The sequence below is a fragment of the Nomascus leucogenys genome, chromosome 7b, assembly GCF_006542625.1.
Source record: "Nomascus leucogenys isolate Asia chromosome 7b, Asia_NLE_v1, whole genome shotgun sequence".
NCBI lineage: Eukaryota > Metazoa > Chordata > Mammalia > Primates > Hylobatidae > Nomascus > Nomascus leucogenys.
The window spans coordinates 8,601,758-8,627,976 of record NC_044387.1 but is presented as its reverse complement, the minus strand read 5'-3'; the positions used below and the strand labels follow the sequence as shown (position 1 = coordinate 8,627,976).

The 26,219-nt window shown below is 45.8% G+C and overlaps 1 protein-coding gene across 1 annotated transcript in view; it reads left to right on the top strand.

Annotated features, from left to right (window-relative positions):
* SREBF2 (sterol regulatory element binding transcription factor 2) overlaps positions 1 to 26,219 on the top strand; it is a 74,687-nt gene that overhangs the window by 12,780 nt on the left and 35,688 nt on the right. Inside the window, exons 2-4 of the mRNA XM_030815456.1 lie at positions 20,737 to 21,186; positions 22,525 to 22,706; positions 24,818 to 24,964. Coding sequence (XP_030671316.1) covers positions 20,737 to 21,186; positions 22,525 to 22,706; positions 24,818 to 24,964 — 779 coding nt within the window. The remainder of the gene's footprint in view (positions 1 to 20,736; positions 21,187 to 22,524; positions 22,707 to 24,817; positions 24,965 to 26,219) is intronic.

Here is a 26,219-nt window from a genome sequence, read left to right as displayed (position 1 = left end):
GATTTTAGAAGGTAAAAGAGCAGGCATGGTGTTTATTTAGATAGAATTAGACAAAGTTGGGAATAATTTGGCATGCTCTAGGAATATGTGTGTCAGAGTACCGCCTAGGACAGAGGTTCTCAAACTTGAATGTGTCTATGAACTCCCAGGGTATACCCCCAAAGATCTGAATCTGGAAGGTCTGGGATGTTGTCCAACAGGAACACCTAACTAGTGGAGGGGGCAGGATCAGAGAAGCCTTCTCAGGGATAAGCTGAGGTCTTAAAGGGGTGGAAGGAGAGAGCAGCTGTGTTCCAGGCTGAGTGAACAGCCATTTTGAAGGGCTTGACCAGTGCTGGTGCTCGAGTGTCTGGGTTTTTTGTAGACCACACTCTTGATAACTGTGCTCTTTGTTATCTTCCTCAAACAGGGTTTTGGTCAGGTGCCTCCTTGCTTCAGTGTGTTCTTTATCAGTCAGGATTCTTGGTGATAAGCAGCAGAAACCGCTTCTATCTAGCTTAAACAGAAAAGGATTTGTTAGAAGGGTGGTGCTTGGAGTGACTAGAAAAGCTGGAGAGCCAATTTGGAAAATGGGCCAGAACCAAGGAGGCTCCTGCTTAGTACTCCTCTGCCTTCATGATCTGTATATTGTCTCTGCTTTCCTGGGTCGTTCCCTCAACGGTCGCACTCTTAGTGGGAGGATGCATTAATCAGAGCGGACTGGCAGGAAACCTTCCCTCACATGAGGACTGCCCAATGGGGATTCTCCAAAGGAAGATCAGGGTGCTAATGGGAGGGTCGGGTCTGATGATGGACAAATGGAACAGAAGTGGCAAATGCCCACCATGTATTCTGTGCCTCTCCTTGCCTCTGAAATAAAAGCAGTTTCTGCAGCCAAATATATATGGTAGCATTAAGTCAGGCCTTTCACAGGCAGCTCCATCTCTCTCCATTTTGCACCGTCCTGTCTCTACTTCAGCAGCTGGCAGGACATTTCCTGATGATGTGGTTTTGCTCAAACTATTTCCTTTGCCTGGAATACAATTCCTTCCCTCTCTCTAATTTATAAATCGTTTTCATCCTTTAAGCTCGGTTTTCACTGCCTGCCAGGATGGATCAGTCCTTTCTCTGCTCTCTGACAGCCCTTTCTTTGTGTGGCACGTCTGTTCTTGCCCTTGTCGCAGTTTATGGAGTTGGTTAGGTTTCTCCGTTTTCTCTGTGAGCATGGGAGGTGGGAAGAAAACCAATACTTTTCAGACTTTGCTCTGTGCGGAGTTCCACACAAGGCACATAGGATCCTCCAGCTCCCAGCCCAGAGTACACAGCATATGCAAATTTGAGTGGATGTTTGTATTTGTAGCGTGATTTGATAATCTGCTTTGCAAGTATTCTTTTTCTCTTTAGTTTTAGGGAGATTTGGGGGCATGGTAATGAATGGAAGGGTAAGATGGTGGGATGTTGGGGTCTTTCATTTTTGCCTGAATGGTTTAAGGGCTGAAAACGGTTGAGATCTCTTGCTTTGTAGACTCTGCCCCCAGGAGGAGGACAGTTCAGGTGAAGTGGCTTGTGCCTGGCTTGTGCCTGATTTTGTTGGCAGTGGGTCACCTGTCGTGAAATGTGAGGGCCTCCTTTTGCAGAACAGGGTCATGCAGGATCAATTCCTTGGAGTCTCACTCTGCATCTCGCTCAATTTTGTAGTCTCCTGCTAAAAGAGAGTGAAAGAGGGAACAGTCTGATGCCAGGGCAGCAGCAGGTGAAGAGCTGGGAAATACAGGAAAGACCTGGGATGACACATCCTTCTCTCTCTGAGCTTGGGGCATTCACTCTACTCTTTCGTGAATGAAGCACTTACTGAGCACCTATCCAATGCCAGGCTCTCTTTGGTGATATCCGTGTGATAATAGAACCAAAGCATCTTATGTGGTAGCTAAGAGCTTGACTTTAAATCCCAGCTCCACCACCTGCTGACTGGGTGACATTAGACAAGTTACTTAGCCTCTGAGTGCCTCATTTTCCTTACCTGTAAAGTGGAGATGATAATGGCATCTACCTCAAAGTGTCATTGAGATTAAATGAAATTTATGTAAAGTGTTTAATTGCTGACACATAGTAAGAGCTCAGCAAATGTTAATTCCTGTACTTTTTTTTATTATTACTACTAATTTGCTCAGTTTTTCTTCTTGATTGTTGTTCTCAAAGTCTGTTTGATTTATTTATTTATTTATTTATTTTTTTTTTTTGAGACGGAGTCTCGCTCTGTCACCCAGACTGGAGTGCAGTGGCACGAACTCGGCTCACTGCAAGCTCCACCTCCCAGGTTCATGCCATTCTCCTGCCTCAGCTTCCCGAGTAGCTGGGACTACAGGCGCCCGCCACCATGCCCAGCTAATTTTTTTTTTTTTGTATTTTTTTAGTAGAGACGGGGTTTCACCATGTTAGCCAGGATGATCTCGATCTCTTGACCTCATGATCCGCCCACCGTGGCCTCCCAAAGTGCTGGAATTACAGGCGTGAGCCACCGCGCCTGGCCTTCAAAGTCTGTTTTTAAGAGCAGGCATTTAAAAATAATAAATGGGATAAGAGAGACAGCCTTTCAAATATGGGATGACAAGAATCTGATGTCTGTGTTTTAGCATTAGGCAAGGATTGGAGTCCCTGGCTGAAGCAAGGGTGGGGCTCTTGCATGGGTCAGGACTCTGGTTGATTGCAGCATTGTAGAGCCTAACCGCTGGGAGGTGGGGCAACCCCAGTGAGAAACTCCTAGGAGGAAGCACCTCCCTATGGTGGTTGGGGCAACTTGTGGAGCAGGGTGCTTGTGAAAAGAGCACAGGGCTTAGAGGAGGGAGTAAGGCTCCTATCTCTGTCTGCTACTCGCTCCCCCACCTGCCTGAGATGGTGTGCAGGTCACTCCCTCTTTGGACTTGGACTTTTCTTCCTGTGTAAAAACCACCACCAACACCACTTTTCAAGCACTTACTGCCAGGCACTATCTATCCCAGGTGATTTACATATATTAACTCACTTAAAACAGTGCTTGAAATGGCTACCTCACAGGGTGATTTTGAAGATTATATAACACAGTGTGTGAAAGTAGAAGTGTTAAAAGGAAAAATAAGGGAGCCACAGTGTTAATGAAGTTATTTTCCAGTAAAAAAAAATCATGTTTAAACTTTGTATATAAATATATACATATGCACATATACACTGAAGTAAATAGCACTGAAAAACAGCAACAACAGCTTTTTAAGCAACATTCCAGCAGGTTCCTCTCATACCATGTATCCCTTTTTATCCTAACACTTTGCATGCAGTCCTGGCAGATTTATTATTTATTTATTTATTTTTTGGAGATGGAGTCTTAGTCTGTCGCCCAGGCTGGAGCGCAATGGCACGATCTCAGCTACTGCAAACTCTGCCTCTCGGATTCAAGCGATTCTCCTGCCTCAGCCTCCCAAATAGCTGGGATTACAGGTGCTTGCCGCCATGCCCGGCTAACTTTTGTATTTTTAGAGAAATGGGGTTTCACCATGTTACCAGGCCAGGCTGGTCTTGAACTCCTGACTTCAGGTGATCCTCCTGCCTTAGCCTCCCAAAGTGCTGGGATTACAGGTGTGAGCCACCACATGCGCCCCAACAGATGTTTTTACAGAGGGTTTCTACCATAACATGTGCCTCTTGAAGGCATTTATTTTTGTATCTGGCACATAGTAGGATCTCAGTTAATGTTTCTTGAATGCGTGTCTTAAGGGATGTATCTTTTATTAAAATTTATACTTAAAAAGAGAGAGATTGTTCTAGAAAACAGCATCTTGTCAAGGCATATGGTCTCATTTGAAGAATAATTTAATAATTTGGATAGGAAGGTATACTTGTAAAATACAGCCAGGCAAAAATATCTTTTCCCCATTCCCCTTGATGCGTACATTACATACATGTTCACCCTGAGATTGATCTTCCATCAGCATTGAAATGAACATTGAAAGTAATAAGATGGGCCGGGCGTGGTGGCTCATGCCTGTAATCCCAGCACTTTGGGAGGCAGAGGTGGGCGGATCACGAGGTCAGGAGATCGAGACCATCCTGACTAACATGGTGAAACCCCATCTCTGTTAAAAAAAATACAAAAAATTAGCCGGGAGTAGTGGCACACACCTGTAGTCCCAGCTACTTGGGAGGCTGAGGCGAGAGAATTGCTTTAACCAGGGAGGTGGAGTTTGGCCGAGATTGCGCCACTGCACTCCAGCCTGGGTGACAGAGCGAGACTCCATCTCAACAACAACAACAAAAAAAGAAAGTAATGAGATGGGACCGGGTGCCGTGGCTCACGCCTGTAATCCCAGCACTTTGGGAGGCCGAGGCAGGTGGATCACGGGGGCAGGAGATCAAGACCATCCTGGCTAACATGGTGAAACCCTGTCTCTACTAAAAATACCAAAAATTAGCCAGGTGTGGTGGCGGGCACCTGTAGTCCCAGCTACTCAGGAGGGTGAGGCAGGAGAATCACTTCAGAACCCGGGAGGCGGAGGTTGCAGTCAGCCGAGATGGTGCCACTGCACTCCAGCCTGGCAACAGAGCGAGACTCCATCCCAAAAAAAAAAAGTAATGACATGATTACCTAAGTGCCCCTCCACACAGCCCCAAATCTCCTTTTTTGTCACTCCAAGTCTGTCTTACAGCTTTTTCCCAAGTTGTGATGAGCATAAATGTAAAATCCAAGAAATGTTTGTTTTGTAAGGGGAAAAAAGTGTGGGTAGAGGAGAGATTCAGACAAACCTAAATATAGATATAAAATCAAATCGCAGTTCAGCCACTTTGTAGATTATGTAGGGGGCTTTGGCAAATTATCTAATTTCTTTGAATCTTAGATTCCTCACTTTTTTCTTTCTTTCTTTTTTTTTTTTTTGGAGATAGCCTCTGTCCCCTGGGCTGGAGTAGAGTGGAGAGATCTTGGCTCACTGCGACCTCTGCCTCCACAGTTCAAGCGATTCTCCTGCCTCAGCCTCCTGAGTAGCTCGGATTACAGATGCCCACTACCACGCCCAGCTAATTTTTGTATTTTTGGTAGAGATGGGGTTTCACCATGTTGGCCAGGCTGGTTTTGAACTCCTGACCTCAAGTGATCCGCCCACTTCGGCCTCCCAAAGTGCTGAGATTACAGGTGTGAGCCAAAAAGCCCGGCCAGTTTCCTCACTTTTAAAACATATTAATAATATTGGTCCCAGGGTTGATATAATGTCCTAAGTGGGTATCAGTGGTAGCTACTTTTATGTTGTCCTCATGGAGGACATGAATGAATTTAATTTCAGTAATATTACCGTCTGTATATTTAAATAAAATATAAATATGCTTTCTACCCAGAAAATAAGTTTATTAGCTTTGTCACTTCGTTGGTTTTGTTCTTAAATATCAATAGTGCGACCACTGGCTTTTATTCAAAGGTTTAATTGGAATCTAACCTGGGGATTTTCCCCTTTTTAAATTTATGTTTTAAAAAAAAACTGTGGGAAGTCAGCATGGTCTGGGCTGCTTGGGAGCCTGAGGCAGGAGGATCACTTGAGTCCAGGAATTTGAGACTCTCCTGGGCAACATAGTAAGGCCCTGCTTCTTTTAGTCTTTTTGTTTGTTTTTTTTTTTTTTTTTTTTGAGACGAAGTCTCGCTCTTGTCCCCCAGTCTGGAGTGCAATGGCGCGATCTCAGCTCACTGCAACCTCCGCCTCCTGGGTTCAAGCGATTCTCCTGCCTCGGCCTTCCGAGTAGCTGGGATTACAGGTGTGTACCACCACGCCCAGCTGATTTTTTGTATTTTAAGTAGAGAGGGGGTTTCACCCTGTTGGCCAGGCTGGTCTTGAACTCCTCACTGCAGGTGATCCACCCGCCTCGGCCTCCCAAAGTGCTGGTATTACAGGCATGAGCTACCACACTCAGCCAATAAGGCCTTGCTTCTAAAGACACTTAAAAAAAAAACACAAAGCGGCCAGGTGTGGTGGCTCACGCCTGTAATCCCAGCACTTTGTGGGGCCAAGGTGGGCGGATCACAAGGTCAGGAGATCAAGACCATCCTGGCTAACAGGGTGAAACCCCGTCTCTACTAAAAAATACAAAAAATTAGCCGGCCGTGGTAGTGGACGCCTGTTGTCCCAGCTACTTCGGAGGCTGAGGCAGGAGAATGGCGTGAACCCGGGAGATGGAGCTTGCAGTGAGCAGAGATTGTGCCACTGCACTCCAGCCTGGGCGACAGAGGGAGACTCCATCTCAAAACAAACAAACAAACAAACAAACAAACAAACAAAAGGCAAACCTATGGGGACCTGGCCTGGGAGTGAAGGAGGGAGGGAGGCAGGGAGGGAGGGAGGAAAAAAAAAGAAAAAAAAGTGAAAAAATTAAATACATTTTATTATGTGCTTGATGTATTTCTGTGTATTGATATATATCCATCAGTTTGGATTATTCCCATATTTACAATTAAGTAACTGAGTCTCAAGGAAATTAATTTTTCAAAGATAGCACAGTGATTACATTATTGGAGTCACAGCCACTTCTCTTTGAATTTAATCGTGAAATCGCCATTCAGTTTGGCCTTGCAAAACAGGCTTGGTTTAGCTTTTTGACATCTTGCCTTTCTCCTTAAATCTGATCCCTTGTCACTCTTTTTTTATTTTTTTGTTTTTTCCTCTCCTGACTTTCATCTGAAACCCTGAACCCTACAGGCCATGGGAGATGACCTGTTTCCCAGTTTTGGTCACTTTTTGGGCCATATTTATAACCAAAACTCTTATTTAACCAGTTTTCAGAAAATTCTCAGCTTCTTCATCAATTGATGAAGTTATCTGACTGACTTTTTATTCCAGCCATTCTCATATTCTCAGAATTTTTTTTTTTTTTTTTTTTTTTTTTTTTTTGGAGATGGAGTTTTGCTCTTTTTGCCTAGGCTGGAGTGCAATGGCACAGTCTCGGCTCACTGCAACCTCCACCTCCTGGGTTCAAGTGATTCTTCTGCCTCAGCCTCCTGAGTAGCTGCAGGCATGTGCCACCATGCCCAGCTAATTTTTGTAGTTTTAGTAGAGACAGGGTTTCACCATATTGGCCAGGCTGGTCTCCAACTCCTGACCTCAAGTGATCCACTCGCCTTGGCCTCCCAAAGTGCTGGGATTACAGGCATGAGCCACTGCTCCCAGCCAGTGATTCTTAATTAGTTCATGATATTTTGGGGTTCTAGGCAGGACAGCAGCCTCTGCCTCCTCAACCCCATGTAAACCAGAATGAGCAACTGCTGGGCTGGAGGAGCTCTCCTTCTTAGAGCATTGTTGGACAACTTGCTATGAGTTCTCCTTCATTTTTTCATTTCACCACCATGAGTTGTAGGGCCCTTTGTGCTTTGGCCCCTAACAACCTGCCCGGTATGGTGCCCTGCCCATCACCCATTGTCTTCAACAGCCTACCGTGCAGCTCCATGTCTCCCTGCCTTGGCTCAAGAGGTTCCCTGGCCTAGACTGTACTTTGCATCCTGATCAGCCTTCAGTCCAACTCCTTCAGGGAACTGTTGACCTGCTGGAGTCTGTGATTTTGTCATGTTCGCTATGTCCTCTTTGGTGTCTTGCAGATGCACATCTCTGCTGTGACAGTCTTCACAAACCATATTGTGATCCTTTCACTAACTCTTTGAAGTCAAGGACTAATTTATTATCTCTGTGCCTGGTACACGGTGGATGCTTAACCCGTTGAAATCCTTCTGTATTTACATACTTACCTCCCTAAAAGTGAAAGCTTTGCAGAAATTACATAGATCTGTCCAGATTTTCCAGGCTAGTCTAACTTTAAAAAATATCTTATTCCATTATGAGGTGAAACATCCCTTCTAGTTTCTGGTTCAGAAAGCATGATTGGTCGGGCGCAGTGGCTCACGCCTATAATCCCAGCACTTTGGGAGGCCGAGGCAGGTGGATCACAAGGTCAGGAGATCGAGACCATCCTGGCTAACACGGTGAAACCACGTCTCTACTAAAAATACAAAAAATTAGCTGGGCGTGGTGGCGGGCGCCTGTAGTCCCAGCTACTCGGGAGGCTGAGGCAGGAGAATGGCGTGAACCTGGGAAGCGGAGCTTGCAGTGAGCCGAGATCACGCCACTGCAGTCCATCCTGGGCGACAGAGCAACACTCCATCTCAAAAAAAAAAAAAAAAAAGAAAAAAGAAAGAAAGCATGATCACCATTTTTATAGGTTGCATGAAAGTTGCTACTGAGAGCATTTCAGTGAGTCAGTGCCAGTTTTTTGTTGTTGTTGTTGTTGTTGTTGTTTTGTGTTTTGTGTTTTTTTTGTTTTTGTTTTGAGATGGCATTTCACTCTTGCCACCCAGGCTGGAGTGCAGTGGCACGATCTCGACTCACTGCAACCTCTGCCTCCCAGGTTCAAGTGATAACTGCCTCAGCCTTCCGAGTAGCTGGGATTATAGGCACCCACCCCCACACCCAGATAATTTTTATATTTTTAGTAGAGATGGGGTTTCACCATGTTGGCCAGGCTGTCTCGAACTCCTGACCTCAGGTGATCCACCCGCCTCGGCCTCCCAAAGTGCTGAGATTGCAGGAGTGAGCCACCATGCCCGGCCTGGCTTTTGTTTTTTAGTACCAGTGTGCTTGGTGCTTGAAGCGGTACAGGGAAAGGAAGATTTTCTCCACGCACTCATAGAACACAAGACATAAGAAAAACATCTTCAAGATTTATTTATTTAGAATCCGGGGGTGGTGGCTCATGCCTATAATCCCAGCACTTTGGGAGGCTGAGGCAGGCAGATCACTTGAGGCCAGGAGTTCGAGACCAGCCTGGCCAACGTGGTGAAACCCCGTCTCCACTGAAAATACAAAAATTAGCTGGGTTTGGTGGTAGGTGCCTGTAATCCCAGCTACTCAGGAGCCTGAGGCTTGAGAATTACTTGAACCTGGGAGGCGGAGGTGGAGCTGGAGGCTGCAGTGAGCTGAGATCGCACCACTGCACTCCAGCCTGGGTGACAGAGTGAGACTGTCTCAAAAAATAAATAAACAAAATAAAATTTATTTAGTGACCTTGTCTCACTTTATTGCCTAGGCCGACCTTGAATTCCTAGGTTCAAGTGATCCTCCCATCTTAGCCTGCTGTGTAGCTGGACCAACAGGCATGTGCAGCATTAAAAAAAAAAAACTTACTATATGTAATATAGCAAAGTAAAGTTTTTTAAAAGTTAAAAACATAGTCTTAAACTAAAACGTCATGAGCACATATCAGAGATTAACATTGTTAATGAAGATAACAGGATGACAAATGGATCAAAGGAGACTGCAAGAAACTGATGTTTACATAGAAAAAAGAATGCAGGAATAAGATTGCAAATTTAAATACAAAACTAGGGCCAGGTTCGGTGGTTCACGCCTGTAATCCCAGGACTTTGGGAGACTGAGGCGGGTGGATCACTTGAGGTCAGGTGCTGAAGACCAGCCTAGCCAACATGGTTAAATTTCGTCTACTAAAAATACAAAAATTAGCTGGGTGTGGTGGCAGACACCTGTAGTCCCAGCTACTCTGGAGACTGAGGCGGGAGAATTGAAACTGGGAAGTGGAGGTTGCAGTGAGCCAAAATCGTGCCACTGCACTCCAGCCTGGGCGACACAGCAAGACTCTGGCTCAAAAAAAACTCAAAACTAGTTAATGTCCTATAGTGCAATGAAAACAAAAGCTTAAAGGTTATCTTTTCTACCAGACAGAAATCATTTTAACTTAACAATTTTCTGCAGGCTAACATCTAACTTTACAGAATGGGAGCGTTAATCAGTAGTAAATAGAAAGTCAAACAAGGTGATGGTTCCTTAGAGCATCAGATAACTTTTAGGCAGGCAGCTTAGACAGTGCTGTAGTATAACTTTTTTTTTTTTTTTTTTTTGAGTCAGGGGTCTTGCTCTGTTGTTCCAGGCTTGAGTACAGTGGTAAAATCGTGGCTCACTGCAGCCTTGAACTCTGGCCTCAAGTGATCCTCCCACCTCAGCCTCCCAAGTAGCTGGGACTACAGGCATGTGCCACCAGGCCTGACCAAGTTTTTTTGTTTTTTAGAGAGATGGGGTCTCACTATTTTGTCCAGGCTGGAATGTAGTAGCATGATCATGCCTCACTGCAGCCTCAAACTCCTGGCCTTAAGTGATCCTTCTGCCTTAGCCTCCTGAGTAACTGCAATTTTAGTATAACTTTAAAGAGGCATGTAACTTTTTTTTGGTCTTATTTCCAAGTTTTAGTTAATTTTTCTTTCCTGTTTTCTTGAGACATGGTCTTGCCCTGTCGCCCAGGTTGGAGTACAGTGGCACAAACTCTGCTCACTGCAACCTCCACCTCCCAGGCTTAAGCAATCCTCCCACCTCAGCCTCCCAAGTAGCTGGGCCTACAGGTGCATGCCACCACGCCCTGGTAAAGTTTGTATTTTTTGTAGAGATGGGGTCTCGCTATGTTGCCCAGGCTGGTCTCAAACTCCTGAACTTGAGCGATCTGGCCACCTCAGCCTCTCAAAGTGCTGGGATTACAGGCGTGTGCCACCACGCCTGACCAATAATTTTCTTTAACAAAATAAATCACAATTGAGTTCAAGAACTAAAAGATGGCTAGATCATCTGAGGTGGAAAAGAGTCCCTGGTAAAAAGTAATTTTAAATAGTTTTGAAGTAGAATTGTGAAATTCAGAGTTTGGAGAAAGGAAGAGGGTGGTCACAAGTAGAAAAGAGGAGACATGGCACTTACATTCAAAGAAAGATTGCCCTACCCTACCCCTCAAAGGCATGTGCAGAAGAGGGAGTGAGTACTTTTCCAGGGTGGATGATGAACTAAAGTGTGTGGGAAGTGAAAACCCTTGGAACAGAAGGGAGCGATTCATAGGAAGCTTGGTAGCTTGTGTTTAAGAATTTGATTTGATTTAAGGGCAGGGCACGGTGGCTCATGCCTGTAATCCCAGCACTTTGGGAGGCTGAGGCAGGTGGATCACCTAAGGTCAAGGAGTTCAAGCCCCTCCGGAGCTGCCATGAGAGGCGGGGAGAGAGAGCACTAGACAGAGAAGACCAGAAGACCATTTGAGAATTCCTTTGGGTTTCCTTTGTGATTCCTTTTTCTTCTCATTCTGAATTGTTTTATTTTATTATGTAATATTTATTATATGCAAAGGAATATATGACACCTTTGTGTATGTTATGAAACACAAGCATTTGAGAATCTGCACCTCTCTACCCAATTTTTCTTTGTGGTTTCTTTGCCAGTAAAAGAGTTCACTCATCTGTTGCTTAAAATATAGGATGCTTGAGTCACCAGCTTGCCATCCTGTGTCATTCAACACCTCCTCCAGACTCTTCCCAGGAAGGTGACCCAGAACCCCCTTGAAGGAAGGACATGATACCGTCCCTGTGCTCTGATATGCCCCCTGGTGTTTGAGTGGAGTGATTTTTAGACAACAGTTTGCCTGTTAAAACCTTCCCTTTGTTCCCTATATTATTGCTTGCATTTTAGGGCTTCTTAATTGAAGGATGTGGTTGATAGAGCCCAGTTTCTCAGCTGCTCCTCTGGGTGACTAGAGTGTGGGTAACTGATGTTTTAGGTCCTGGAGAAAGCAGTGATGATAACAAATAGTAGAATGGAGAAATGGTTATCTCATATTGATCTTTAGGTTTGAAACTAGTCTACATTTGGTTTTTTAAATAATTATCAGAAAAAAATATTGTAGATGGGGAGATAGGATCATTATGATGAAAGAGTTCTATACGTTCAATCAGGATACTTGTTGGGAATTAGATTTTGCATTTACCTCCCTCACTGGTGTGGTCCATCTCATTTTCAGCGGTCCACACACATCACACACCATGATTATTTCCATGTTCTTGTACTTGTTGGGCAGCTCTAATATGAAAGATAAAATGAACAAAAAGTGCAAATGAAGAAAGTTTAGGTGAATATTCCTCTGATCTTGAGGGTGAGGGTTTTTCTTAAGTGTTACACAGAAGCCATGTAATTTCACTATACAATGTAAAATTGGTGTATAGTCAGTTCTGCTATAGTTCATCATGTGCATTTCTAAAAATCATGCTATGTGAAATCATGCAATAAAAAACACAGAGTGGGCATGTTGGCTCATGCTTGTAATCAGGAGGCTAAGGTGGGAGGATTGCACGAGGCAGGGAGTTCAAGACCAGCCTGGGCAACAAAGCAAGACCCAGTCTCTCTTACGAATAAAAAATAAAAATTATCTGGACATGGTGGTGTGTGCCTGTACTCCCAGCTACCCAAGAGGCTGCAGTGGAGGATCCCTTAAGCCCAGGAGGTAGAGGCCACAGTGAGCTATGGTCACATCACTGCACTCCAGCCTGGGTGACAGAGTAAGACCCTGTCTCTAAAACAAAAACCCAGAACTTACTGGGAAATGGGGGGTTAAGGATCATAACAATAAAAAATCTCATAGGTGACCAAAAAAAGGAAAAGATTTATTTTTTAAAAAAATAGGGACCTGCCGGGCGTGGTGGCTCATGCCTGTAATCCCAGCACTTTGGGAGGCCCAGGCGGGTGGACCATGAGGCCAGGGGTTCAAGACCAGCCTGACCAACATGGTGAAACCCCATCTCTACTGGGTGTGGTGGTGGGCGCCTGTAATCCCAGCTACTCAGGAGGCTGAGGCAGGAGAATTGCTTGAACCAAGGAGGTGGAGGTTACAGTGAGCCGAGATCCTGCCACTGCACTCCAGCCTGGGCGACAGAGCAAGACTCTGTCTCAAAAAAAAAGAAAAGATAGGGACCTAAGAAAACAGTCACACAGTTTTATAGACCAGAAAAACTAAGAAATATATAAATATCACAATGAAAAGGCACTTTGGCTTGAAAAACACCTGAGGTTTGCTTGTGGGAAGCAAGTGTCATTAGGTTACAGCTTGGGAGTTACCAGGAAGTGGTGGAAGGAGGGCTGTCTGAAGTCCAATGGAAAGTTCTGACATCAATGTGATGGATGTGATTCATATTACGTGCAGTGACCTGATGAAGCTGGTAGATGTTTAAGGTGCCTGTGTATGTGTGTGCACATTTTATGCATTCCTGCATGGCTCATTTTAGCTGAATATGGTTTTCTGCATTTCCTAGTGTTTCTCTCATGCATAAGCAAATGCAAAATTTATGTTATGGTCAGATTGTTTCTGGATATATCTGATTCATTTGAACAAATTCACATTTTCAAAGTAAGAGTTAAAGCAAAAATGTCAAAAAAAACTCCACTATGAATAATGTGTACTAGCTAATACTAAGTGCCAGGCGTGGTGCCATAGATTCCACATGAATTATCTCATCAATCCGTGAGGTAGCTGTAATTGTTAGCCACAATGTACAGTTGAGAAAAACTGCAGCTCAGAGAGGTAAAACTTGCCCCAGGTTCCAAGGCTAGGACATGATGATTCTTCTTCTTCCTTTTTTTTTTTTTTTTTTTTTTTTTTTTTTTTTGAGACAGAGTCTCGCTCTGTCGCCCAGGCTGGAGTGCAGTGGCGCAATCTCAGCTCAGTGCAAGCTCTGCCTCCTAGGTTCACGCCATTCTCCTGCTTCAGCCTCCCAAGTAGCTGGGACTACAGGCGCCCGCCACCACGCCCAGCTAATTTTTTATATTTTTAGTAGAGACGGGGTTCCACCGTGTTAGCCAGGATGGTCTCAATCTCTTGACCTCATGATCCACCCGCCTCGGCCTCCCAAAGTGCTGGGATTACAGGCGTGAGACACCGTGCCCGCTGACATGGCAATTCTTAATTGCTATGTCATTCTTTTTTTCTGAACATATTAAAAGAGAAATAACAAAGTGGGGGAAATACAGACATTTAAGAAAAATAAATATCCATAATATCTGGAAGTTTTTTAAATCAGTGAAAAAAAAAAAAAGACAAAATAGCCTGATAGAAAAAATGGACAAAGGTCAAGAGCAGGCAGTTTACAAAGGAAGAAATGCAAATGCTCAATAAAATTGGGACTTTAAAAAAAAAAGACTTTCAGCCTCAGTTAGTACTCAGTCATGCAAGACAAAACAATTCCATGTCGGTTTTTTCCACTATCAGATTGACAGAAATGGCTGTGAGGAAACACTAGCAGGAGCATAGATTTTTGAAACCTCTCCAAAGCATGTACAGTGGTCCTTTGACCCAGCCATCTAACTTCTAGGAATTTATCCTAAGAAAATAGAGAACTGGGCCGGGCGCGGTGGCTCACGCTTGTAATCCCAGCACTTTGGGAGGCTGAGGCGGGTGGATCACGAGGTCAGGAGATCGAGACCACGATGAAACCCCGTCTCTACTAAAAATACAAAAAATTAGCCGGGCGTGGTGGCGGGCGCCTGTAGTCCCAGCTACTCGGAGAGGCTGAGACAGGAGAATGGCGTGAACCCGGGAGGCGGAGCTTGCAGTGAGCCGAGATTGCGCCACTGCACTCCAGCCTGGGCGACAGAGCGAGACTCCCTCTCAAAAAAAAAAAAAAAAAAAAAAGAAAATAGAGAAGTAGGGGGAAAAAAGAGTTGTTAATAATGCCGAATAACTTGCTGGGTGTGGTGGCACATGCCTGTAATCCCAGCACTTTGGGAGGCCAAGTCAAGAGGATTGCTTGAGCCCAGGAGTTTGAGACCAGCTTAGACAACATAGGGAGACTGTCTCCACAAAAAAAAGATTTCTTTAAAGTTAGCCAGGTTTGGTGATGCATGCTTGTAGTCTCAGCTACTCGGGAGTCTGAGGTGGGAGGATTGCTTAAGCACAGGAGGTAGAGGCTGCACTGAGCCCCACCACTGCCTTCCAGCCTGGGCAAGAGCAAGACCCTGTCTCAAAAAAATAAAAAAAAGATAATGCTGAAAAATTGAAAGCAATTTTTCATCATTAAGTTAAACAGATTTAATACACTGGTACAATACAATGGCACACAGAATGATACTTTGGGACTCTGAAAAGGATGATGTTATGTCTGTAATGGTTGACACTGAATGTTCTTCATATTTTGTTAAGCAAAGGGAACAGGGTGCAAAGTAGCATGTTCAGTGTGATCTCATTTTTGTAAAACCATTTGCATGCATGTGCATGCTTTAAGTGTGCAAGCAAGTCTTGTAGAGGAAGAAATCTGGAAGGGCACGCATTAAAACATTGACAATGGGCCGGGCGCGGTGGCTCACGCCTGTAATCCCAGCACTTCGGGAGGCCGAGGCAGGCGGATCACAAGGACACCAGTTCAAGACGAGCCTGTCCATTGTGGTTAAACCCCCTCTCTACTAAAAATACAAAAATTAGCCGGGCATGGTGGCATGCACCTGTAATCCCAGATACTCAGGAGGCTGAGGCAGGAGAATTGCTTGAACCTGGGATGTGGAGGTTGTGGAGAGCCAAGATCACGCCACTGCACTCCAGCCTGGGCAACTGAGTAAGACTCCATTAAAAAAAAAAAAATTGACAATGGATGACTCAAGAATAGTGGAACTGCTGGATGATTTTTATTTTTGTTCATTTATATGCTTTCTAAATTTTTCTTTAGTGAATATATTACTTTTATGATTTTAACAAATTATTAAAAACAGGGCCAGGCGCATTTGCTCACACCTGTAATCCTAGCACTTTGAGAGGCCGAGGTAGGCAGATCATCTGAGGTCAGGAGTTCGAGACCAGCCTGGCCAACATGGTGAAACCCTGTCTCTACTAAAAATACAAAAATTAGCAGGGCGTGGTGGTATGTGCCTGTAGCCCCAGCTACTTGGGAGGCTGAGGTAGAAGAATCACTTGAACCCAGGAGGCGGAGGTTGCAGTGAGCTGAGATTGCACCACTACACGCCTGTGCGACAGAGCAAGACTTTGTCTCAAAAAAAAAATTATTAAAAACATTGTCTAACGCAAGGTGCATAATAAATACAAAATATAAGAATAAATGACCTTTGTAAACTAGGTTTCCCAGCCCCTAACAGGGCTGGGTAACAAAAACCTATTAAAGGATTATTGACTGATTCTGTAATTTGGAGAAACTATAACCCTATTTGGAGGCTCCACATTCTTTATTCTTGACCAGAATTAATTTAACCAGATTTCAGGTTACCTCATTCTCAGGTAGATGCTGAAGGCTGAGCTGAGCAAAGTGATATTTATGTTACCTCCAAGCCACAAGCTCCATAAAGTACATGTGAACTCGGGGTCTCTTTGTGAGTCATGGGGCTGCTTGCAATGCACGGATGATAACAGGAACCTCTAATTTTGGTTACTTGCCTTTAGAGACCAGAACCCAGATATAGTTTCCTGGGGCCTCACCTACTTTGTTAAGCAACTTAGCTATAAGTTTACAAAGCAGCTAAAAACAGGAGCAGGAGAGTGAGATGAGCTTGAGCGTGCCAGCCTAGCTCCTGGGAGGCCTGTCTCTGGCCCTGAGCTCTGTGGCCTGCCGTAGGAACTGGAGCTTCATTTTCAAAGCTCCATAAAACTTGTGCCTTCTCCCAGGACTCCCTTTTCTGAGTTTCATGGCTCTCTGTGGAAATGAGAGCCTGTGTAATCACAGAATGTGAATGATCAGAGCAGGGAACAGTGAGGAGCCATTAGGACGTTCCCATGGGTGTAGCTCAGAGTTACAAAGCACAACTGCACCCTGGTTCTCCAGGCCTCCCCTTTTCTGGCACTGCAGACCAGATGGGGTCCTGGAGAGGCTCTGTGTGCCCTGCTGGAGCTTCCCATCACTCCTTTCTGCAGATGTTCATCTTAACAGCCCCTCTGTGCCACTCAGCCCAGTACCCAGCTGCCTGGCTGACTGGAGATGGCTTCACTGGAGCTTTTTGTGTGTGGGTTGAAAGGGTTTTTTTATTTTAATTTAAGTAGTCTCATTCCATCTGCCTACACACTCTTACGCTTCGTGAACTAAGCTTTGTGACCTTTGTAGGTTACTTCACCACACCAGCCCATATCTTCCCCACAAAAGGGTTTCAAGAGTACTTGACAAAATGAGATCAGTGCACCCACGTGCCTGTGTAGCGGGTGCTCTGGAAGTACTACTAACAGGGACCTGCATAAGTGTCTGCCCTTCACCAAGCACTTTGGATAAATTATCTTATTAATCTTCAGGGCAAAGAGGCCAAGTGTGTATTTTCAAAGCAGCCTTTTGTAGTGAGGAAACCAAGTCGTAGAGACAAAGTAACTTGCCCACACTCACACCACTGATTAGGTGGGCCTCCAGAGACTCACACCTAGGCCTGACTACCACCAAAGCCTGTGTGCATCTATGAGGCCACCTTGGCCTTCTGCCCTCCTTAGCTTTCCATGGATGGAAACTGTCGGCCAGTGTGTGATGTTTTTCTGGCTCTGTGTTACAGCCCTCTGTGTTGATTTCTTATAAAGTTGGGATTCTGGGGGAATTCTAAAAGGTTCAACAAATTCTTAGATTTCTCTTAAGTCATTTTCTTAATGCATTTTATAATCTTGTACTTGGAGTGTGTCAGCACTAAATTATGTTTTGTTTAAATGTACTGAATTTGAGGACATTTCTCAGTTTAATCATGTCAAGGAATTGGAATTGGTTAGTACAAGTTACAATATCTATAGCAATCTGCCCATTTCTCCCTCACACAAGGCTGAGTGAGGACAGAACTTAGTGTCAAGGTGTTGGTAAATAATACCACTATGTAGAAATGTAGTCTGGTGAGATGCTGTTTTGCCCAGCAGGTTTAACTGACTGAATACTTAAGGTACCCGGATTGAAATGCAAAGCTCCAGTTATCCCATATGGAGGCCACAGTAGAAAGCCCCAGCAGCTTTATTTATTTACATTTATTTATTTATCTATCTATTTATTTATTTATTTTTTGGGACGGAGTCTTGCTGTGTTCCCTAGGCTGGAGTGCAGTGAAGCAATCTCGGCTCACTGCAACCTCCGCCTCCCGGGTTCAAGCGATTCTCTTGCCTCAGCCTCCTGAGTAGCTGGGATTACAGGCACCCACCATCATGCCTGGCTAATTTTTGTAGTAGAGACGGGGTTTCACCATATTTGTCAGGCTGGTCTCAAACTCCTGACTTCAGGTGATCCACCTGCCTTGGCCACCCAAAGTGCTGGGATTACAAGCATAAGCCACCACCCCCAGCCTATTTACATTTAATTATGATTTATTTTTCCTATCCTTCTGCAAGCTTCAAAAAATATATATATATTATATATATAAAATATCAAAATATATATATATATATATTTTTTTTTTTTTGAGACCGAGTCTCGCTCTGTTGCCCAGGCTGGAGTGCAGTGGCACGATCTCTACTCACTGCAAGCTCTGCCTCCTGAGTTCACTCCATTCTCCTGACTCAGCCTACCAAGTAGCTGGGACTACAGGCGTCCACCACCACGCCCAGCTAATTTTTTGTATTTTTAGTAGAGATGGGGTTTCACCGTGTTAGCCAGGATGGTCTCGATCTCCTGACCTCGTGATCCGCCCACCTTGGCCTCCCAAAGTGCTGAGATTACAGGTGTGAGTTACCGCGCCCGGCCCAAAAAATCTTTGTATTTTTTTTTGTTTGTTTGTTTTGTGTTCAGAGAAGGGATCTGGCTAGGTGCCCTGGCTCACGCCTGTAGTCCCAGCACTTTGGGAGGCCAAACCGAGAGGTTGCTTTTCAGGAGTTTGAGACCAGCCTGGGCAACATGGTGAAACCTTGTCTCTACAAATACAAAAAATACAAATACAAAATACAAATACAAAAATGAGCCGGGCATGGTTGGCGCATGCCTGTGGTCCCAGCTACTCAGGAGGCTGATGTGGGAGGATCGCTTGAGCCTGGGAGGCGGAGGCTGCAGTGAGCTCAAATTGCAACACTGCACTCCAACCTGGGTGACAGAGCAAGACCCTGTCTCAAAAAAAAAAAAAAGAGAGAGACAGACAGAGTCTCGCTGTGTTGCCCAGGCTGTTCTCAAACTCCTGACCTCAAGTGACCCTCCCACCTTGGCCTCACAATGCACTGGGATTACAGGCATGAGCCACCACACCCGGCCTCAGCAGCTTTCTGTTTGTCAGATATACAAACATATCCCAGGCTCCAGGCCCCCACCCCCACCCCAAAAAAAAAACACACACACACAGCATCAGAGACCTGAGAAGGACATCCTGGTGGAGGTCTGGGGGAATGGAGATGGTGCCTTTTTTTTTTTTATAGTGGTGGTGTAGTGGTTTTTGTTTTGGTGTCTAAATCAGAGTATCATATGGCCTTGAAGGTTTGGAAAAGAGGGGCCATAGTTCAATAACAAGCAGTAGCTTCTTGGGAATGTATTGGAGAGAGAAAAGAGAAAAGAATGTGGACAATGTAGAGAATTATAGATCTGAAACTATCTGGGACAAAGCTGAGGCTCCTGACTTCTATAGGGACCAGTCATATGAAAAAGAAGGGAGTCATGAGAGATGAGGGGGTAGTTGTGGGTTAAGTTGGGTTTTGGAAAGCCTTTGGGAAGATTGACCAGGGAAGAGGCCCTGGAAGCAGGCTTGAGACCCTTTGGGCTGGGAATTTAAGGGTCCCAGCTACTTGGAACATGATCTAGAAAGGGAAGCGTGGTCTCCAGGTGGACAAATCCCTTTGGACCCAAGACTCTTTGCCCAGAGAAAAGGGGCACAACCAGACAAGGGCTAGCATGGGTCCTGGGAAGCACGGAGTTCAGGGCGGGGCAGGCTTGCTGTGTCCTGACCTGGCAACATACCTGCACTGTGTTGTGGTAGAAGAACACAAAGCTGGGAGGCAGAGAACTGGTTCTAATCCTAGCTGTACCCTGACAAGCTGTGTGACCTTGGCCAAGTTACTTTCCTCTCCTGGACTTCATACATGGTTTTTCCATTCTTTGCATCCCTGAAGCTCCATGACTTAGGGGCCATCAACTTGGTTGTCCCTGAGTGTTTCCAAGAATACCAACAGTGCCCAGAGTTTCAGTACTCAGCTTGGAGAGGAGGCCCAGAGCCTCCCTGTGGTGAGGAGGAAGGGGGTTAGAGCAAGTTTGGGTCTGCAGTGCTAGGATTGGAGGTGGCCTCACAAGCCAAGACCGCTATACTCACAGCCTTAGGACAGTGACTCCCTACTCGCTGCCTCAGCATTTCCAGCTGTTAAAAAGGACCCTTGGTACCTTCGACAGAACAGCACCCATCTAGTACAAAGGGTAGTTCCTTTTATGATCAAAACAATCAGGAAAATGAGAGAGGCTGGGCTCGGTGGCTCACACCTGTAATCCCAGCACTTTGGGAGGCCAAGGTGGGTGGATCACCTAAGGTCAGGAGTTCGAGACCCACCTGATCAATATGGTGAAACTCCGTCTCTGCTAAAATTACAAAAATTAGCTGGGCATGGTGGCATGCGCCTGTAGTCCCAGCTACTCGGCAGGCTGAGGCAGGAGAATCACTTGAACCCAGGAGGCGGAGGTTGCAGTGAGACAAGATCGCGCCACTGCACTCCATCCAGCGTGGGCAACAGAGAAAGACTCTGTCTCAAAAAAAAAAAAAAAAAAAAAAAATGAAAGAAAGTGAGAGAAAGGGCCTGGAGGTGAGTGTGAGGAGGGAAAAGAACATCAAACAGATAAAGTCCTGTCCTGTTGTCCTCGGACCTTGGGCAGCCATCTTGGCCCAGATGATCCCCACAAGAAAGAGGTAAGTGTTTCCTGACCCATTTCTGCCACGGTCTTAGGAAAGTCATTGGGTTTTCATGCCTTAGTTTCTTAAGCAAGTTTGAAAGTTAACTTTTTGGATAGCAATAAAATTACTCCTTTTCTTTTGTTCACAGAGATGCTGCAATTTGTCAGTAATCAAGTGGGAGAGTTCCCTGACTTGTTTTCAGAACAGCTGTGTAGCTCCTTTCCTGGCAGTGGTGGTGGTGGTAGCAGCAGCGGCAACAGCGGCAGCAGCAGCAGCAGCAGCAGCAGCAATGGCAGGGGCAGCAGCAGCGGAGCTGTGGACCCTTCGATGCAACGGTCATTCACCCAGGTCCCATTACCTTCCTTCTCTCCCTCGGCGGCCTCCCCACAGGCTCCAACCCTGCAGGTCAAGGTTTCTCCCACCTCAGTTCCCACCACACCCAGGGCAACTCCTGTTCTTCAGCCCCGCCCCCAGCCTCAACCTCAAGCTCAGCTGCAACAACAGACGGTAATGATCACCCCAACATTCAGCACCGCTCCGCAGACGAGGATCATCCAGCAGCCTTTGATATACCAGAATGCAGCTACTAGCTTTCAAGGTGATTCAGAAGTCAGAATGGTAGTGGTTGGTTGGTTCCAAAGTTTATGTGCCAGTTTGTAGACACTGTAAATATTTCTGTCCTCTTCAGGAATGGTAGGTATATCAATATGGTCCTGTCTGAATGAGTTTCTGGTAACTGGCAGTAAGAACTGGTACAGGAGCATGTCACAGTCTGCAGCTTCAAATACCTTAATATCTATTGTGCCTATTTCAAAAATACTTGGTTAAAAAAATCCAGCAAGCGGCCAGGTGTGGTGGCTCACGCCTGTAATCCCAGCACTTTGGGAGGCCGAGGCGGGCAGATCACGAGGTCAGGAGATTGAGACCATCCTGGCTAACTCAGTGAAACCCCGTCTCTACTAAAAAATAGAAAAAATTATCCAGGCATGGTGGCAGGTGCCTGTAGTCCCAGCTACTCAGGAGGCCGAGGCAGGAGAATGGCATGAACCCGGGAGGCAGAGCTTGCAGTGAGCAGAGATCGTGCCACTGCACTCCAGCCTGGGCAACAGAGCGAGACTCCCATCTTAGAAAGAAAAAAAAAAAATCCAGCAAGCATAGTAGACACAGGGCCATCCTGATAACTAGTGGTGGAGCCTTGAATAAAGCTTGAAATTGGCTAGGCGGCAGCCAGATCTCAGCTGCCACAGTTGAGAACTATTCATTCAGCAAACATCTGAATGATAGCATCCACTATGGCGATGAATATGACTTTTAATATAGGTGCAGCAGCTTCAAGTAGCAAGCGTCATGCTGGGCCCTCAGTATGTGTTGAGGGAATGGATGACTGAAAGGGGCTTGTTCTTTCTGTGATGTGCTGCATCCCAGTGCCTTTTCATCATATTTCCCTCTGACTCTGTGGGGAGCCCTGGGTAAGATTAGTATTGCTTTGAATTTCAAAGAATCTTATAGTTCTTCAATGGAGTTCAAGAATTGGGACAGGTGGGGGAATGTAAAGGCAAAAAGCTGAGACAGTCTTCCCAAAGTACACTTTCCGTCCAGAAAGGATGGAAGAAAATGAAGCCCCAGGGAGTTGTTGATTCTCAACATCTGTTAACTCCCTTGCTGGGTGCAGTCATTTGCTGATTAGCTTCCCTTTCCTCCACCCTGGCACCCAGAGTAATGAAACAGTTTGTACTCGTTCCCTCAGAAATTGATGCAGCCCTTATGGGATGTTCTTGTTGTCTAGGCCAGCTTGTAAATGGCTGCGCACATCATCTTCAGCAGCAGGTGGGGAATTGGAATCATTATGAGATACTCCATCCTCAGGTTTCTGCTGCAGCTGCAGTGACAGAATGCATTCCTCATCTCTGTGCCTTTTTTCTCCTCTTCTCCCAAGTCCTTCAGCCTCAAGTCCAAAGCCTGGTGACATCCTCCCAGGTACAGCCGGTCACCATTCAGCAGCAGGTGCAGACAGTACAGGCCCAGCGGGTGCTGACACAAACGGCCAATGGCACGCTGCAGACCCTTGCCCCGGCTACGGTGCAGGCAGTTGCTGCGCCACAGGTGCAGCAGGTCCCGGTAAGTGGCTGGAAAGGATTCAAGGAGGCACTGGTTGGGGCTGTTAACTGGTCCTTGGTTGAAGATGTGGTCTACATACTAAGAAGGACCAACCAGAGTGTACACAAAGCAGCTTGTAGGGCGCCAGGATGCACCTGTGAGCAGTGTATAGAGACCTGGCTGAGCCCATATCTGTAGATAGACACTGGCACTCAGGAAAGGCTGGTGCAGTCACTTACGTACACATGTAATGGGCATAAAACTGGAAAGAAATGTGTTAAATTGGTATTTCCCAGATAATTTTCTTTTTCATAGTTTTGTGTTTTGTTTTGTTTTGTGTTTTTTTTGTTTTGTTTTGTTTTTTTAAGATGGAGTCTCATTCTGTTGCCCAAGCTGGAGTGGAGTGGTGTGGTCTTAGCTCGTTGTAACCTCCGCCTCCCGCATTCAAGCAGTTCTGCTGCTTCAGTCTCCCAAGTAGCTGGGACTACAGGCATGTGCCACCACACCCGGCTAATTTTTATATTTTTAGTAGAGACGGGGTTTCACTGTGTTGGTCAGGCTGGTCTTGAACTTCTGATCTCGTGATCTACCCGCCTTGGCCTCCCAAAGCACTGGGATTACAGACGTGAGCCACCGCCCTTGGCTTTCATAGTTTTCTGTTTTCCATATTTTCTGCTGTGGATCCTGAACGTATATTGGGTTGGGGGGGCATGTATTATTTTTTATTTATTTATTTTTTAATTTGTTTTTTTTTTGAGACAGAGTTTTGCTCTTGTTGCCCAGGTTGGAGTGCAGTGGCGTGATCTTGGCTCCCTGCAACCCCCGCCTACCAGGTTCAAGCGATTCTCCTGCCTCAGCCTCCCAAGTAGCTGGGATTACAAGCACCTGCCACCATGCCCGGCTAGTTTTTTGTGTTTATAGTAGAGACGGGGTTTCTCCAGGTTGGCCAGGCTGGTTTTGAACTCCTGGCCTCAAGCAGTGCATCCATCTCGGCCTCCCAAAGTGCTAGGACTACAGGTGTGAGCCACTGTGCCCAGCCGGGGGACGTGTATTATTTTTATAATCACAAAAAAAGTCTTTATGTCATATATCATCGTGGACTATATCTTCTTTTTTCTTTTTTTTTTGAGACAGAGTCTTGCTCTGTCACCCAGGCTGGAGTGCAGTGGCACAATCTCGGCTCACTGTGCAACCTCCGCCTCCTGGGTTCAAGCGATTCTCCTGCCTCAGCCTCCCGAGTAGCTGGGATTACAGGCACGTGCCATCACACCCAGCTAATTTTTATATTTTTAGTAAAGACAGGGTTTCACCATGTTGGTCAGGCTGGTCTCGAACTCCTGAACTCGTGATCCACCTGCCTTGGTCTCCCAAAGTGCTGGGATTACAGGCATGAGTCACCGCATCTGGCCTATATTTTCTTACTAACAAAGTAATTTATCTTAAAAAAATCAGGTTTATTATTTTTGCTTCTCAGCCATGTGTCTGGCTTTCCTGAGTCTTTTCTCTCCTCTCTGCCATTCACCCTACCCATCTCTGCTCTGCTCCTGCTGGGCCACCGGCACCACCCTCTTGAAAGTCTTTCAACCTAAAAACCCATGACCTGGCTGGGCACCATGGCTCATGCCTGTAATCTCAGCACTTTGGGAGGCTGAGGCAGGTGGATTTCTTGAACCCAGGAGTTCAGGACCAGCCTGGGCAACATGGTGAAACCCTGTCTCTACAAAAAAATACAAACAATTAGCCAGGCATGGTGGCACACACCTGTAGTCCCAGCTGCTCAGGAGGCTGAGGCAGCAGGATCACTTGAGCCCGGGAGGTCGAGGCTGCAGTGAGCTGAGATTGCACCACTGCACTCCAGCCTGGGCAACAGAGAGCAACACTGTCTCAGCAAAAAAAAAAAGCCAGGACCCTCATTAGCTAGCCCCTCTTTCTCCACCTGAACCCAGTATTCAGGCTGTACAAAATAGCCGGCTTTTGAAATGGCCTCTATGCGATTTCCTGTTCGTTTTTTTATTCTCAATTTCATAAAAATTATTTCTCATTCTTTCTTGGAAGGTCTATGCAGTAAGAAAGGAATGCATAACAGAAGGATAATGCTATCATCCTTTTCCTTTTCTTCCTTCTTCATCCAGGTCCTGGTCCAGCCTCAGATCATCAAGACAGATTCCCTTGTTTTGACCACACTGAAGACAGATGGCAGCCCTGTTATGGCTGCGGTCCAGAACCCGGCCCTCACCGCCCTCACCACCCCTATCCAGACGGCTGCCCTTCAAGTACCAGTAAGAGCTGCCTTCTCCCCCACCCTCCTCCCTCTCCCTTTATTCCTGGAGGTGTTAGTCTTCAGAGATGTTAAATCTCTATATGCTGAGTAGGTATGGGAGGGTCTATAGCACGAATCAGTCAAATTGTAAATGTTACTCCTCTTAGTAGTTTTTTCGCTCAAAAAAGTATTACCAGTGTGTGTTCAATGTGGGAGTACTGGAGTCTACAAGGAGGTAGAAAAAAATAGCAGAAGGACCCTCTATTCTTGGCTAATAGCTCCATACAAGACCATTCACCTCTTAGATCCTGCTGATGACTTCTGAAGGACCCTAGGGCCACTAGGCAGGGAAGGGCTCCAAGGTGAAGAATATGGAAGGTACCCCATCCTTCATTTGTAGGTTCTTAGCCACTTTCAGCGTCCTATAGCATGAGAATCTGGTAGAGTAAATGGTGATTAAAATTTAGAAGCACTAGCTTTATTCATAAAAGCCAAGAACTGGAAGCAACTCAAATGTCCATCCACAGGAAAATAAGCACATTGTGATATATTCATACAATGAACTTATGCCTAGCAATTAAAAAAAAAAAAACTGCTGACAGGCACGGTGGCTCACGCCTATAATCTCAGCACTTTGGGAGGCCAAGAGGGGTGGATCACCTGAGGTCAGGAGTTTGAGACCAGCCTGGCCAACATGGTGAAACCCCTCTCTACTAAAAATATAAAAATTAGCTGGGTGTGGTGGCACATGCCTGTAATCCCAGTTATTCAGGAGGCTGAGGCAGGAGAATTGCTTGAACCTGAGAGGTGGAGGTTGCAGTGAGCCAAGATCGCACCACTGCACTCCAGCCTGGATGACAGAACGAGACTGACTCTCAAAAAAAAAAAAGCTACTGATGCATGAAACAACATGGGGCTGTCCCTCAGAAAGAGTGTGTCAAGCTGCCGGGCGTGGTGGCTCACGCCTGTAATCCCAGCACTTTGGGAGGCCGAGGTGGGTGGATCACGAGGTCAGGAGATTGAGACCATCCTGGCTACCATGGTGAAACCCCGTCTCTGCTAAAAATACAAAAAATTAGCCGGGTGTGGTGGTGGGTGCCTGTAATCTCAGCTACTCTGGAGGCTGAGACAGGAGAATCACTTGAACCAGGGGGGTGCAGGTTGTGGTGAGCTGTGATCATGCCACTGCACTCCAGCTTGGGCAACAGAGTGAGACTTTGTCTCAAAAAAAAAAAAAAAAAAAAAAAAAGAGTGGGACGTGGTGGCTCACACCT